This window comes from Phyllopteryx taeniolatus, chromosome 1, assembly GCF_024500385.1.
Source record: "Phyllopteryx taeniolatus isolate TA_2022b chromosome 1, UOR_Ptae_1.2, whole genome shotgun sequence".
In the NCBI taxonomy this organism is placed as follows: domain Eukaryota; kingdom Metazoa; phylum Chordata; class Actinopteri; order Syngnathiformes; family Syngnathidae; genus Phyllopteryx; species Phyllopteryx taeniolatus.
The window spans coordinates 36349040-36364673 of NC_084502.1; the positions used below are offsets into that span (position 1 = coordinate 36349040).

At 41.2% G+C, this 15634-nt stretch overlaps 1 protein-coding gene across 2 annotated transcripts; it reads right to left on the reverse strand.

Annotated features, from left to right (window-relative positions):
* On the reverse strand, positions 1-13311 carry pex10 (peroxisomal biogenesis factor 10). Of its 2 annotated transcripts, XM_061792620.1 has the most exons (6): positions 12946-13311; positions 12693-12773; positions 10305-10717; positions 5617-5789; positions 2553-2688; positions 1-362 (listed from the first exon to the last, which is right to left on the reverse strand). In XM_061792620.1, exons 1-6 carry the CDS (start codon positions 13055-13057, stop codon positions 294-296), a joined length of 984 nt encoding a protein of 327 aa, XP_061648604.1. In that variant the 5' UTR covers positions 13058-13311; the 3' UTR covers positions 1-293. The 2 variants fall into 2 exon arrangements, with proteins under 2 accessions (XP_061648604.1, XP_061648613.1); XM_061792629.1 differs by lacking the exon at positions 12693-12773.
* Positions 13312-15634: the final 2323 nt, after the last annotated feature.

Below are 15634 nucleotides of genomic sequence, written 5' to 3' on the forward strand. Positions count from 1 at the left end.
GAGGATTACCAAATTTATTATGTTGTACTTTAAGTTGTCATTAAACAACTGTTTCAGTATTATTGACTGATGCAATCAAAATGGAACTTAACATCTTTTCATAAAAAAAAGGCACAATTATCATTACAAAGCTAGACACCTGTCTATCTGTCATACATCATTTGGAACAGAGAAAGCTGCATTATGGAAAATATTATTTTACATTTTGTTTTTGTGGATAGCCTTGAGACCACTTAAGTTGAAATAAATTAGTTTTAAAAATTAAATGAGTCCACCAGCAGTGTATGCGTCTTCTAGCTGTAGTTCCTCAGGTACACTAGTCTGTGAGGCTGGAACGTCTCACGGCACAGGGGGCACTCTGCCTGTATGAAGTCATGCAAATATTGATAACAAAAGGGAACAATTACAATAGTAAAGAAACATGAAACATCAGTGTGAACTAAACTGTGTTGAGTACTTTTAGTATCACACCTGCAATATTGACTAATCTCAGAATGAACATATATGGATTTCAGTCTGCAGGGAGTAGCATTTATCAACACAAACTGCATAAATGTACCTTATCTATGTATACTCAATGAAATTAAACACTGGCTTCAGTTATTATTTTTTTGTCAGCTGGTTAGACACAGACAACAATGTGCAATTCCTTCAAATGGCTGATTTAAGGATGAAGTGTAATTTTCATGAATAATTAAGGTCTTAATTTTGATAAAGGCCAGCATTTAGTGACACATGCACATCTGACAAACTCTTAACATGACCATCAATATATGTTATATTGTTTAATAAGCGAGTCAAGTATGACTCAAAGGAGACAAACAATGGACCCCCGCATACTCGCAGTTCGGCACCTGCAGATTCACCTATTCACAGATTATTTTTCCTTTTTATCCCCATAATTTTTCAATTTTTCCCCCCATTTTTTTTCAATTGTTTGGGGTTGTCTCTTTTTGGGGGGGGGGGGGGGGGGGGAGAACCACCTTTGAAAATGCTTGTTGGTGGTTTATCCCTGCTTATTCAAGAGTTTCAAGTTTGGGCTAAATTAAAAAAAAAAAAAAAATCAATCAATCAATGCAATTATAATGGGAGTAATCGCCATTATATATCCCATTACCGGTCCCTAACCCCTGCGAATACGGACCCAATGCAGGGTCCTATGTATGTTTTTTCTCTTTTTCCCACAGTTAAAAACAGTTCCCATGCGTCCATGACATGCTTTTATTAAGCCATCCGAAGGATCAAGATTTATAATTTTTTCATAACCTATTAATTAAGCCTCACTAAACCTACCCTGAAAATGAGCTACTGCCCACCTTGTTCCCGCTACTGCTGGGAAAATGCACATTACGGCTTTCGTTACCATGACAACAGGCGGTGGCGTTAAATGGTGGTGACGAGATGAGCGGGTACAACACGCTCAGAATGAGAAAGGTGAGTGCCCATGAAGACACTGCAGGCACTTCATCATTAAATCGCCAAATTACAGAATTACAGTTGTTAATCAGTGTGCGCATCCATGTACAGTATGCACGGAGCAGATACATCAGCAAAACCAAATAATCCCCACCCACATTTTCACAACTTTGATGAACATTCAAGAATGTGCCAGTTATCAGAAGCTAAATCTTATAACTCGGTTAGCGACCGCTAAAACGTAAATATCAATAATCTAACACAGTTGTTCTGCTTTCCTTCGATTTTGATATGTGTTTACGTCTAGTCTGTAGTATTATGTATTATAAGAGCCACTGTTACGTCACACTTTGCCAAATTTAGAAGGGCTTGCTCACAGACACATTTTTGGAAATGATCAGCTCACAATATCAATAAATATACGAGCCCTGCTACGAATAGTTGTTAGAATGGCCTACACTGTATTTAAAGTTTAAACTGTTAATATAATAAACTATAATCCCAAAACACTTAATTGTTTCAAAAATTAATTGTTTATAAATTATTTGTGTACATGTACATGCAGCGAAAACTCTTTCCAACATCGATTAACAACCCAAAAGATGTTAGTCTCTCTGTCAAAACACATCACTTTAACATACAGGGGAGCCTTGGCTTACGAATGACTCAGTTTCCGAACAATTTATTTTGTGTTTTATTTCTTTAAAATAGTGTGTTTTCACTTATTTCTATATTGCAATATATTTATTTTTAACCACACACTGATAGAAAAGGTAAGAATAATTTAATTTTGGGGGTGGAACGGATTAATTGCCTTTCCATTCATTTAAAATGGGAAACATTACCTCAGGTTAAGAACGTTTCGGGTTACGAACGGAGGTCACGGAAACAACTGTACTGTACTTCACACTAATTAATACTTGCTGAGATTTGACGCCATCTTGTGGCACTTAGAAAGAACACAATGCCACGAGGTTGTGAGATTTTCATTGAGAGGCTAAGGATAGATTCCACAGAAAAGAAATAGGCGAATATGCATCGACAGCCAGAATTTACATAAAAGAACTTCAAAAGTCAATTTTCCATAATTTGTCCTCTTTAAGAGATTATTATGATGGTTCTGACATGAGCCTTACCTTGGTGTTGCACCACTCTGTGATACACTCCCAGCAGAAGAGGTGTCCACAGGGGGTAGAAGTCGGATGTCTGCGCTCCTCCAGGCAAAGGATGCAGCGAGCGGCCCGGGACCTTGACTTCTGGGTTTGCTGTGGACTGAAAAAAAGAAAAATTATGTAGCTTGTTTTATCAAGGTATCAAAAGCAGTGAACATCTTAACCATGTACAGTCAGAAGGAACAGACATTGCTCATTTAACTCAGGTTGCGTTGGAATTTAGTAGCCAAATGAAGTATTCGTGACAAAAAAGACACAAGGTCTTAGAAGTGTCATAAGTAAGTCATATATATGAATATTTTTACTTCCGACCTCTCAAAATGTTCAGCAGCTTCAGCTTCCATATATATATATATATATATATATATATATATATATATATATATATATATATATATATATATATATATATATATATATATAGTATGCCCTCTTTGGACAATAAAAGCAGTGTTATGTTATGACCATAACGCTAAATATGACATATTTTCAATATGCCATATTTTCAAACAATTAATTTCAAAGTGGAGTAATTAGAGCCTTGAATGAGTCAGTAGGTCATACATTTTTTTTTTTTTTATGCATTATCGTTTTGGAGCAATGGCTGTTTTTTTAAAAAAAACTCCGTAGGACGCGTTCATGGCAAAAAACACACAGGCATTTAAGTGTCATAACTAAGTCATATATGAAGATTTTTTTTTTACTTTCAACCTCTCAAATGTTCAGCAGCTTCTGACCTATCAATAAATAGGTATATATATATATATATATGTATTTGTATGCCCTCTATGGGAAATAAAAAGAGTATTGTGTTCTGACCATAACTTTAAATATGCCATATTTTTTTAAAATAATTTTCAAAGTGGAGTATTTGATATGAGGTCATTAGAGCCTTGAAGAAGTCAGTAAGTCATAAAAGCATATTTTTTTTTACGCATTATCGTTTTGGATAAATGGCTGTTTTTTCATAAGAAAATTGTGGCAAAAAACACACAGGCACATAAATGTCATAACTAAACCATATATGATTTTTTTTTTACTTTCAACCTCTCAAAATGTTCAGCAGCTTATGACCTATCTATATCTATATATATATATATATATATGTATATATATATATATATATATATATATATATATATATATATATATGTGTGTGTGTGTGTGTATGCCCTCTATGGACAATAAAAGCTGTATTGTTTTATGACCATAACTCTAAATATTTCAAATAAAATTAATTTCAAATTGGAATATATATGAGGTAATTAGAGCCTTGAATAAGTCAATAAATCATAACACAGATTTTGATGCAATAAGAATAATTATGTAAGCCTGCAGCCAAACTGAAGGACGTAAAAAAATTGTCCACCGTGACAGTGTGGCCCTCCAGGACCACCCTCATTCCCTGGTTTTTCTCCCTCTGCGCTCCAGCAGAAGGAGAAAAACACATGTTGCATATACAAAGGTGTTGAGATTTGAAAAGCCCAGGTCTCGACCAATGAGAGAGGGACATATTCAAACCGGTACACTCTCCTCTTGACCAATGAGATCGGAGCAATCCAAACGTTCCAAAGCTACACACAAAATATACTTATATTTGCACACTCAGACAGAAGTAAAGCGTTGAAATAAAACTTTTGTTTGTAGTTGTCTCATATAAAACCACGTTTTTGTCACCTGATCGTGCCATTGCACACGCACAAACGAGTGAGGTCATAAGGACTCCGCTCTCGGCCAATCAAAGAGGTCAAATTCAAACAGGACCTCTCGAACAATGAAAGAGGAACAATACAAACAGGTTTGAAAATAAACAACAAAGTAATACAAAATATACTCATACCTGCACACAAAATATACCCACCTGCATACTAAGACTTTGTAAGTATCGTGGTGAAATAAAACTTTGCAGCTGTAACACAAAAAACAACATAATGGTGCCAAACACACGTGTGCAAGTGCACGCGCGTGCATGTTCATACACGCGCATTTGGATGTTTAGTTTCTAAATAAAAACAATTTAAAATGTCATTTTGCAGGGGCCGGAAAAGAAAATTATGTTGCGGTCCATTACAAGCAAAATTATTATTTTTTTTTATTTTCTGCACGAAAACAATCAGAAACGTTGAGAAATAATGGCAAAAGCATTGTAAGACATCAGCTTTACAGGGTATTGAAAAAAATATTATTTATAATGGGAGTCAATGGGGCAAAAACAGGACAGAATGCTGTATACTGGTGTAATTGATGTATCTCCTATTTCTAATGACTTGGAAATTCGGCGATGGTGCCATTTTAAAGTTTAACATTTGTGGCTAAATTCCATCCCTGTAGCCTTTGTCTTTAAATATGTTGTCTTTGATCAGAACGTCATAATAATCAAAGTGTGCTAAAAATGTCATCATTGCAAAGGAAGGGTTAAACATCATTCCTCCATCCATTGCCTTCAACCGGTACATTAACAGGTTGAAAAGGTGTCATTCTTTATGAACTATTGTGTTATGTCCAATTATGCTGTTCTGACAAGCTTTATTTACTTTGTCACCAACAGTACACACATGTTCAGCATATGGTTTTGTATTGTACTCATCTCTGAAATTGTAATCGCCTTGACTCAAAAAGGTAGTGGTTTTCATTCGTGTGGCATTTGGTTTTCCTCAATAGAGGGATCGAGCCCTATCGTAAAGAAAAAAATCCATCAGTAATTTAGGCTCACCCAAAAAGGTTTGGAATTATGTATAGATGACACAAGATGGCGTCACTTCTTCAGAATCTGAATCAGAATCTGTGGCCTGACGAAATAAATGCTCCTTCCCTCACTTCATATATGCAGTTCCTTGGCACCAGATGTCATGGGATGGCGCCAAAGTTTACTTTTATATCAGACATGGCTTTGGCGAGAGCACAAAAACAGCAAATAGGTGTTTTTTTCAGCAATGAAAGGATAGCCCCCCCCCCCCCAAGAAAATTATCAATTTGTGAATGCTGACCCTCGAAAAGTGAGGGTTCATCACCACATGTACTGGTTTACCTTCCAGCGAGGTTCCTGTAGAGCTTCCACTCCTGCCTGGATCTCTGTCTCTGTCTAAAGTTGTTGAGCTGCAGACACACTGTGATGAGCAGCTGGATGAAGGAGACGGCGCCCAGCAGCCTGTAGCAGCTCCTGATGGTCCCGTCATCACTACGCGCCCCTGTAAAATGCAGCTGCACACACACAAGCATTCACACACCAAAAAATATATATACAACCCCAATTTCAATGAAGTTGGGACGTTGTGTTAAACAAATAAAAACCGAATACAATGATTTGAAAATCATCCATCCATCCATCCAGTCTCTCCAGCGTGTCCTGGGTCTTCCACGGGGTCTCCTCCCGGTGGGACGTGCCCGGAACACCTCACCAGGAAGGTGTCCGGGAGGCATCCGGATCAGATGCCCCAGCCACCTCATCTGGCTTTTCTCGATGTGGAGGAGCAGCGACTCTACTCTGAGATCCTCCCGGATGACCGAGCTTCTCAACCTATCTCTAAGGGAGAGCCCGGACACCCTGCGGAGGAAACGCATTTCGGCCGCTTGTATCCGGGATCTTGTTCTTTCGGTCACGACCCACAGCTCGTGACCATAGGTGAGGGTAGGAACGTAGATCGACCGGTAAATTGAGAGCTTCGCCTTTCGGCTTAGCTCCTTCTTTACCACAATGGATCGATACCAAGTCCGCATCACTGCAGACGCTGCACCAATCCGCCTGTCGTTCCATTCTTCCCTCACTTGTGAACAAGACCCCAAGATACTTGAACTCCTCCACTTGGGGCAGGATCTCATCCCCGACCTGGAGAGGGCATGCCACCCTTTTGCGACTGAGGACCATGGTCTCAGATTTGGAGGTGCTAATTCTCATCCCAGGCGCTTCACACTCTGCTGCGAACTGCTCCAATGAGAGTTGGAGGTCACGGCTTGATGAAGCCAACAGAACCACATCATCTGCAAAAAGGAGAGATGCAATACTGAGGCCACCAAACCGGACCCCCTCTACGCCTCGGCTGCGCCTAGAAATTCTGTCCATAAAAGGTATGAACAGAATCGGTGACAAAGGGCAGGCTTAGCGGAGTCCAACCCTCACCGGGAATGAGACCGACTTACTGCCGGATATGCGGTCCAAACTCTGACTCCGGTCGTACAGGGACCGAACAGCCCGTATCAGGGGGTTCGGTACCCCATACTCCCGAAGCAACCTCCACAGGACTCCCCGAGGGACAGGGTCGAACGCCTTCTCCAAGTCCACAAAACACATGTAGACTGGTTGGGCGAACTCCCATGCACCCTCGAGGACCCTGCCGAGGGTGTAGAGCTGGTCCACTGTTCCACGGCCAGGACGAAAACCACACTGCTCCTCCTGAATCTGAGATTTGACTTCCCGACGGACCCTCCTCTCCAGCACCCCTGAATAGACCTTACCAGGGAGGCTGAGGAGTGTGATCCCCCTGTAGTTGGACCACACCCTCCGGTCCCCCTTCATAAAAAGGGGGACCACCACCCCAGTCTGCCAATCCAGAGGCACTGTCCCCGATGTCCACGCGATGTTGCAGAGGCGTGTCAACCAGGACAGCCCCACAACATACAGAGCCTTTTGGAACTCCGGGCAAATCTCATCTACCCCCGGGGCCCTGCCACCGAGGAGCTTTTTAACTACCTCGGTGACCTCAAATCAAGACATAGGCGAGCCCGCCTCAGATAACCCACACTCTACTTCCTCATGGGAAGGCGTGTCAGTGGAATTGAGGAGGTCTTCGAAGTATTCTCCCCACCGACTCACAACGAAAATCATGTTCAACCTGTATTTGATTGAATACACTATAAAGATATTTAATGTTCAAACTGATAAACTTTATTGTGTTTAGCAAATAATCATTAACTTAGAATTTTATGGCTGCACACGTTCCAAAAAAGCTGGGACAGGTGGCAAAAAAGAGAAAGTTGAGGAATGCTCATCAAACACCTGTTTGGAACATCCCACAGGTGAACAGGCTAATTGGGAACAGGTGGGTGCCATGATTGGGTATAAAAGGAGCTTCCCTGAATTGCTCAGTCATTCACAAGCAAAGATGGGGCGAGGTTCACCTCTTTGTGAAGAACTACGTGAAAACATAGTCGAAGAGTTTAAGGACAATGTTCCTCAACGTACAATTGCAAGGAATTTAGGGATTTCATCATCTACGGTCCATAATATCATCAAAAGGTTCAGAGAATCTGGAGAAATCACTGCATGTAAGCAGCAAGGCCGAAAACCAATGTTGAATGCCCGTGACCTTCGATCCCTCAGGCGGCACTGCATCAAAAACCGAGATCAATGTGTAAAGGATATCCCCACATGGGCTCAGGAACACTTCAGAAAACCAATGTCAGTAAATACAGTTTGGCGGTAAATCTGTAAGTGCAACTTGAAACTCTATTATCCAAAGCAAAAGCCATTTATCAACATTTATTTATATACACACACACACACACACACGTATGGGCGGCACACTGCACGGCTGGTTAGAGCGTCTGCCTCACAGTTCTGAGGACCGGGGTTCAATCACCGGCCCCACCTGTGTGGAGTTTGCATGTTCTCCCCGTGCTTGCGTGGGTTTTCTCCGGCCCTCCAGTTTCCTCCCACATCCCAATAAAACATGCATGGTAGGTTAATTGACCACTCTAAATTGCCCGTAGGTGTGATCGTGAATGCGAATGGTTGTTTGTTTGTATGTGCCCTGTGATTGGTTGGCAACCAGTTCAGGGGTATCATCCTGCCCGATGATAGCTGGGATAGGCTCCAGCACGCCCGCGACCCTAGTGAGGAGAAGCTGCTCAGAAAATGGATGGATGGATGGATATATATATATATTTTTTTTTTTGTTATGTGCTGATTTCTGAAAATGTCTGTGAGGCCGTATGTGCATATCTGCATATCTTATTTGCATTATAACTGCCACCACGTTGAGTTTCTCTACCCCTTTTTTGGCAGCTATGCTGGCCAAAGAGCCAGAGACACATTCAAGCTACGGTTGGCAGTCTACACTGTCTAAAACACTACCTTGAAGCCATCTGCCAGTGGATTTACAGCTTTCTGACGGGCAGGACACAGCAGGTCAGGCTGGGGGAGGCCACCTCATCCACACGCAGCATCAGCACTGGGGCGCCCCAAGGTTGTGTCCTCTCTCCGCTGCTTTTCTCTCTCTACACGAACGACTGCACCTCAGCGAACCCGACTGTCAAACTCCTGAAGTTTGCAGATGACACCACTGTCATCGGCCTCATCAAGGACGGTGACGAGTCTGCATATCGACAGGAAGCGGAGCGGCTGGAGCTGTGGTGCGGCCGACACAACCTGGAGCTGAACACGCTCAAGACTGTAGAGATGATCGTGGACTTCAGGAGGCATCCTTCGCCACAGCTGCCCCTCACGTTGTCCAGCCGCCTTGTGTCAACCGTCGAGACCTTCAAGTTCCTGGGAATTACAATCTCTCAGGACCTGAAGTGGGCGACTAACATCAACTCCGTCCTCAAAAAGGCCCAGCAGAGGATGTACTTCCTGCGGCTTCTGAGAAAGCACAGCCTGCCACCGGAGCTGCTGAGACAGTTCTACACAGTGGTCATCGAATCAGTCCTGTGTTCTTCCATCACAGTCTGGTTTGGTGCTGCTACAAAAAAGGACAAACTCCGACTGCAACGGACAATCAAAACTGCTGAAAGGATTGTCGGTACCCCCCTTCCCACCATTGAGGACTAGCACGCTGCCAGAACTAAGACAAGGGCGTGCAAAATCCTCTCGGACCCTCCGCACCCCGGTCACCAGCTCTTCCAGCTCCTTCCCTCAGGTAGGCGCTACCGATCAATGCAAACTAGAACTAGTAGACATTCCAACAGCTTCTTCCCTCTTGCGATCAACTTCTTAAACACCTAACCTATAATTCCATTACAACAAGCTGGCAATTTTTTTTTGACTAGAGTTCGTTGTCACATTTCTGTGGGGCCAATTTTGTACTACTCGTGCACTCACTGTCGTTGTCTCGCCATGCTGCACTATTTGCATATACTGGCCACTCATGCCAGGGTAGCATCTGCTCCATTTGCACACTGATTGAGGAGTATCTGTAACATTTGCACAACCAACATTGTCCCAGATTATCGCACTACTCGTCACTTTAAACCGCATATACTCCCTGAAGTCTCAGCGCCCCTTGCACAATGGTCATTGCACCGGTCTATTGCAATATTAGTTATTCGAACTGCTCTAAGTGCAAGAGGACTCTGCATCTTTTTGCACAATTGTTTTTTGTCAATGTCTCTGTCCCCAAAGTGTTCTGTAAATTGACTGTCTGTTGTACTAGAGCGGCTCCAACTACCGGAGACAAATTCCTTGTGTGTTTTGGACATACTTGGCAAATAAAGATGATTCTGATTCTGAAAACATAAGTTTTAAGTTTTTTTGGACACATAGGTAAGCGTTCGTTAAAGTTTACTTCTGATAAGCACCACATGTGATTGCACAGTGAAGTTCTCCATGTGGCAGAGGTGGCTACTTATTTGTGTTACGTCTACTGCATCAGTGTGCCTCTACCTCAGTGTGTCACTATGTAAAGGTTGAGCTACACCTAATGGAGCTCTCCTTTCATTGAAATATTTATGTTAAAATATTGAGAATGTTGTTCTACAACATGAGCACTTAAAATGACTCACGTAGCTGATTGCTGAAGCCCTCTTGGACAGTTGATAGAAAATGCCGCTGACATAAAAGAGGGCCACATGGAATCTGTGCAGGAGCGTCAGTGTCTGCTGGAGGACAAACACAGCTGGCAAACACTTTCTCCTCTGGGGCTCTGACAAGAGTCCTACTGCCCTCCGCATGGATCTCCTCAGCCACAGCTCAAGGCTCCAAGCCCCAAATGCTGCCTGCCGCCGTCTGATACTGCAGCCAGGTTCTTGTGGGCCTTCGAGCTCGTTCTCCAAACAGACCAAAACCTTGTCCAAGAGGTAGGGCAGGAATGTGTGGCAGAAAACAAAGACGCCTCGTCTGGTTGGGGAGGGGATGCGTCTTTTACTGGGGTCAACTTGGATGATGTTGACGTACTCCTCACCCAGGGTCTGGTAACCTGACAAGGAAGGTAAAGGTTGAATTAGGGCTGGGTGATATAGTCTTACAATAAAATTTTTCCCATTGTGTTAAGTTTTATTTCTCCTTATTTCAAACAACTTTGAAGCTGTTTTTTTTTCCAGCAAGCTTTTATCCCCAGAATGAACGTCCACAGAAAAATTAGAAATAAATATTTGTTTCTTTCCTCTTGACCTATGTCCTAAATTGGCAAACAAAACATGCAAAACAGTATGAAAGGAACGATGGTGAAAGGACATTTTTAACTTTGCATTGCTCGCCGGTCTGGCTGACTATGTTAACAAAATAATTTATCTATTCTTAAATTACAAAACAAAATGAATTCCATATTATCAGTGTGATGTTACAGTGTTTTAACTAAATATTTCTGACGTAAATAATTTTCCTAGTAATCAATTTTCACAATTATGTACTGTATTACAAAATAACACATTCCCTCCCATTTACACTGTCCCTGAACGCACTTCGCACACTCACGCAGCTGCCACGTGCCTGCCTAGTTTCATTCTGAAGAGCGAAATAGGAAATGGAGCAGGTGTACATTCTTTCCCGTGTCTTCATTCATATAGTTATCATACAAGGAGATAAGTATACAACACTCCGGGCTGCTGTGCGTGTTTTGATGCTGTAATTTACTATAATATGGGTGCTAACCTCAATAGCATCTCCAAACAGGTTCCTCTGCTCGTCACTTTTAATATTACATAATAATATTAATATTACGTGCCGCCCTAGTAGGGATGTGTTTTGAATTATGGAAGCCACAAAAATAATAATAACAACAACAATAATAATAAAAAACATCTATAAAAAAAACAAAAATCCCCCTGAACTACAAATCCTAATTAAATGATAAAAAAGCCCAGCCTGAAAGCTCTTATGTCATCATTTTTTTTTGTCATTATTGAGATTTTTATGGATTTTTTTAATTTACAGGGCTCACCTTAAACGAGTACACCGCAACATATTTGTTAGAAAACCTTGAGTTTCCTTTCAGAATCAATATTTTCCCATGTTACAAAATAAGTACACACTAGTCTAGCAATGGGCGGCACGGTGGCCGACTGGTTAGAGCGTCAGCCTCACAGTTCTGAGGACCCGGGTTCAATCCCCGGCCCCGCCTGTGTGGAGTTTGCATGTTCTCCCCGTGCCTGCGTGGGTTTTCTCCGGGTACTCCGGTTTCCTCCCACATCCCAAAAACATGCATGAATTGGAGACTCTAAATTGCCCGTAGGCATGACTGTGAGTGCGAATGGTTGTTTGTTCCTATGTTCCCTGCGATTGGCTGGCAACCAGTTCAGGGTGTACCCCGCCTCCTGCCCGATGACAGCTGGGATAGGCTCCAGCACGCCCGCGACCCTAGTGAGGAGAAGCGGCTCAGAAAATGGATGGATGGATGGATAGTCTAGCAATGCTACATTTTAGATATATAAAAAAAATCTAATTCACAAGAATTCAATCACAGAGGAGTCTAATCATTATGAAAATTCAGAAAAGTGTTTTTGCTTTCACTGAGATATGGAGGAAAAAAAGCTTACTTTTCAAAAGGGGGTGTACAGTGGACCCCCCACTATTCGTGGGGGATATGGACCGGGTTCGACCGCAAAGAGCTAAAATCTGGGAATAATTTATGCATATTATAACTACAATGGGGAAATAAAACAAAACATCTTTATAACTCCAAATTACTGAATAAGCGGGTTATACCACCAATAAGAGTTTTCAGGTTGATCTGCCCTGCTCCCCAAAAAAGTATGTTTTTTTTCTGGAATAAAATAAATAAAAATCTGCGAGTCGGTGACTCTGCAGGGCCGAACCGTGAAGATGCAGGGGTCTATTTTACTCATTTATGTTGAGCACTGTACTTGCAATAGATTTTGACCTCTGCATTTATCCCATCACACTTAACACAGCTGTGGTGAGAGAGACGCATCATATCGGTTTGGTCAGCCTACCTATGAGTGTTGTTAAACCAAAATAGGCGACGTCTGAAACCAGCTCAACTTCCTTCCTCCAGTCGAGCCACTTTTTGGATCCTAGAGAAAAGAAAGCTTGAACTTTTCTGAATCGCTTCAATCAAGACAATTAACTTTAGCCAAAACGCTTCTCACATAAACCAGGCTAAACAGTCATTCTTGCCGCAAGTTAGCTTAACACAGACGACCGGCGTCAATGTTCTTCTTGTGTGATCATTCGTCATGAACTTACCGGCAAGCGTTTGAAAGGCTTCATTTGCGTTGTTCCTAAGGAAGGTTTGATAGTACTCGTCCTTCTGTCCAGCTCGAATTAGCTGAGACTGGTTGGCAGGACCGAGGGGCATCGTGATTTACATCGGACGCACTGACGACCGTGTGCTACTGCTATCCGCACATAGCTTCCAAAAACTACTGTACAACTAAGTCTGTGTGGGAAAACTCACTTGTATTAGGCAAACGAAAGTTTCGTGGAACGACTGTCGGGAATGTACATTCACAAAATAAGTTATTGTATTTCTAAGCGGTCGCTGGTGCCACTGTACTCTTAACCTCTAACACTGTGAAGACAGGAGAACCACCGGACGTGACGTGGCGCTCTGTAAACAAACACAAGACCGTAGAAATTATGGTTTAATTTGTTATAGCGCCATCGACAGGTTATTCTAGATATTGCAACCACGCGTGCCATAGAGCCCCCAAACTTTATTTAACAATACTGTATATCAAATACAACGATATTAAAATTTACATGCAAGATGAAAAGTACCTATTGTATCCACAAAAAAATAAAAAGAACGAATAAACACAAAAGAAAAATGCCAGGGCTCGCGAGTAAAAATTAAATACAATTAAAAACTGTGTAAAGGAAGCGAAATCTTCAAGTCGAGACAGCTTTCTTGATTTTAGCAGTAAATAAAAATAAAAATTAAAATAAAATATTATTCCAGTTCTTTCATAAAGACGCGTGGCATACTTTCCAATACGATGCAATTTCTCCATGACGTCACATTATTCCTCGTGACAAAGCCAAAGAACAAATAAACAAACCCTTCTATGTGTTTTGACAAGGTCAGAGAAAAAACATTAATGATTGAATGATTAGCTTTAGTTTAAATGTGCGAAATGTCCGTTGAAGAGAAGATGCTACGTCAGGTGGATCTTTTCAGAATTAGACAATTTAGGCACCAACATTTTTGAAAAACAGACCTTTAATTTTATAATTTGATAGAACATATATTCATATGGTTTGATTTGTCCAGTTTTACCATCAAGAGTATACTTTTTATCACATATTTAACTTGTTACATAATATATTTTGCTGACTTTGGCATAAATCTGTTACAGACACTCAGGGACCTGAAAAACAACAACAATATGCAGACTATAAAACCTTTACAATTTAATAAATACAAATAATATTTGTATTTGTATTTGACGAAATAGCTGATAAATAAACAATAATTGATAAATAAAAGTAGCAAGCAGCATTTTGATTATTGTAACGGAGTATAAGTACTATTTCTTCTTAACATAAATACTCAAGTAAAAGTAAAAAGTATATAGTATTAAAAGTACTCTGACAAGTGCAATTTACCCAAAATGCTACTTGAGTAAATGTAACGGAGTACATGTAATGCGTTATTACCCACCTCTGGTTGTTGGCAAACAATAAATGGGATTTTTCTCATTTTCTGTATCTGAATATTCCATCATAGTTTCAGCAAATCTCTGAAGCCCAAGGTCAGTGTGTGGCTTCAGGGTGTGCCCGCAATGAGTGTAACCGCAAGTACAGCATATCAATTATTCATTATTTGTATTGCAAACACCTCATGAAATGGTAATGATGAAAATAGTAAGTTTGTTTTCTAAAATGTAAATTTGTTTCATGCAACGCAAAGTGTATCACAGTTTCCCAGCCACCATAGATTCAGGACATCTCAACTGTAAATAATCGGGGCTACAAGACCGGACCAACTACAGGTATCTGTGAATGTGGAGAAGCAGAACACACCATGGAACATCTGCCCTCCACTACCGTACCCAAACCCTTCGGCTAGAAAGACCTTGCAGAGTTCAACATACACACAAAGTCAAGAACCTAGAGAAAACTAACACATGAGCCCACCCACCCCTCTTGCCCTGCTTGTGTGGCTATCTCCGAGGCGCTCTCCTCGGTTCAGCTTCCCCATTCAAGCTCGGTGCCTTGGAGCCCCTCTGGAAGTAGCGTTGGTGGTTGCGGGAGGAAACAATATGCTGAAACTACGGTGGGATAGAACCTGTGACTTCATCCTTGATTAACTTTATAAAATAAACGTAATGTAAAGCTGTTAAAAATATAATCTAGATTTTGAGAGTTTGTGAAAAATACTTCTCAAACATTTTGGGCAGATTTGTTTGGATAATCTTAACATTGTTATATGTAATAGAAAGCTTTTTAACAACAGGATACTGTTCACTTGAATAAAACAAAAAAGAAAACGAAAAGAAAAGCAACATTATTTCCATAGTAACATGAATGAACACTGGCTCTAATGTAAATATGTCAGTGCAGCACAGCATGTATAAAGTATTTTCATCTCGGTCCATACAATAAATGATTAACTCCACCCAAGTACTGTACATTTCCTTTACTTAAAAAGTAAAGAGGCAGAAATATTGTTCTTTCTACTCGAGTACTATCTGACTAAAGCATCATGTGTCCTTTTACAATGTGTCACAATGTGTCTCTCACCAGTGAAAGTAGGTTAAGAACATTCATTCATTCATTCATGAAAGCTCTTCCATGATCGGAGTGAAAAGTGGCTGAACCAGTTTCTTTGTCTCATCTGTACTGCCTCCTGAGCCAGCACGGTGTACTGTATCTGCCCAATATCCAACATCCCATTATAAGCCCACTCTTCCGCCTTTGCTGTGTCTATCAA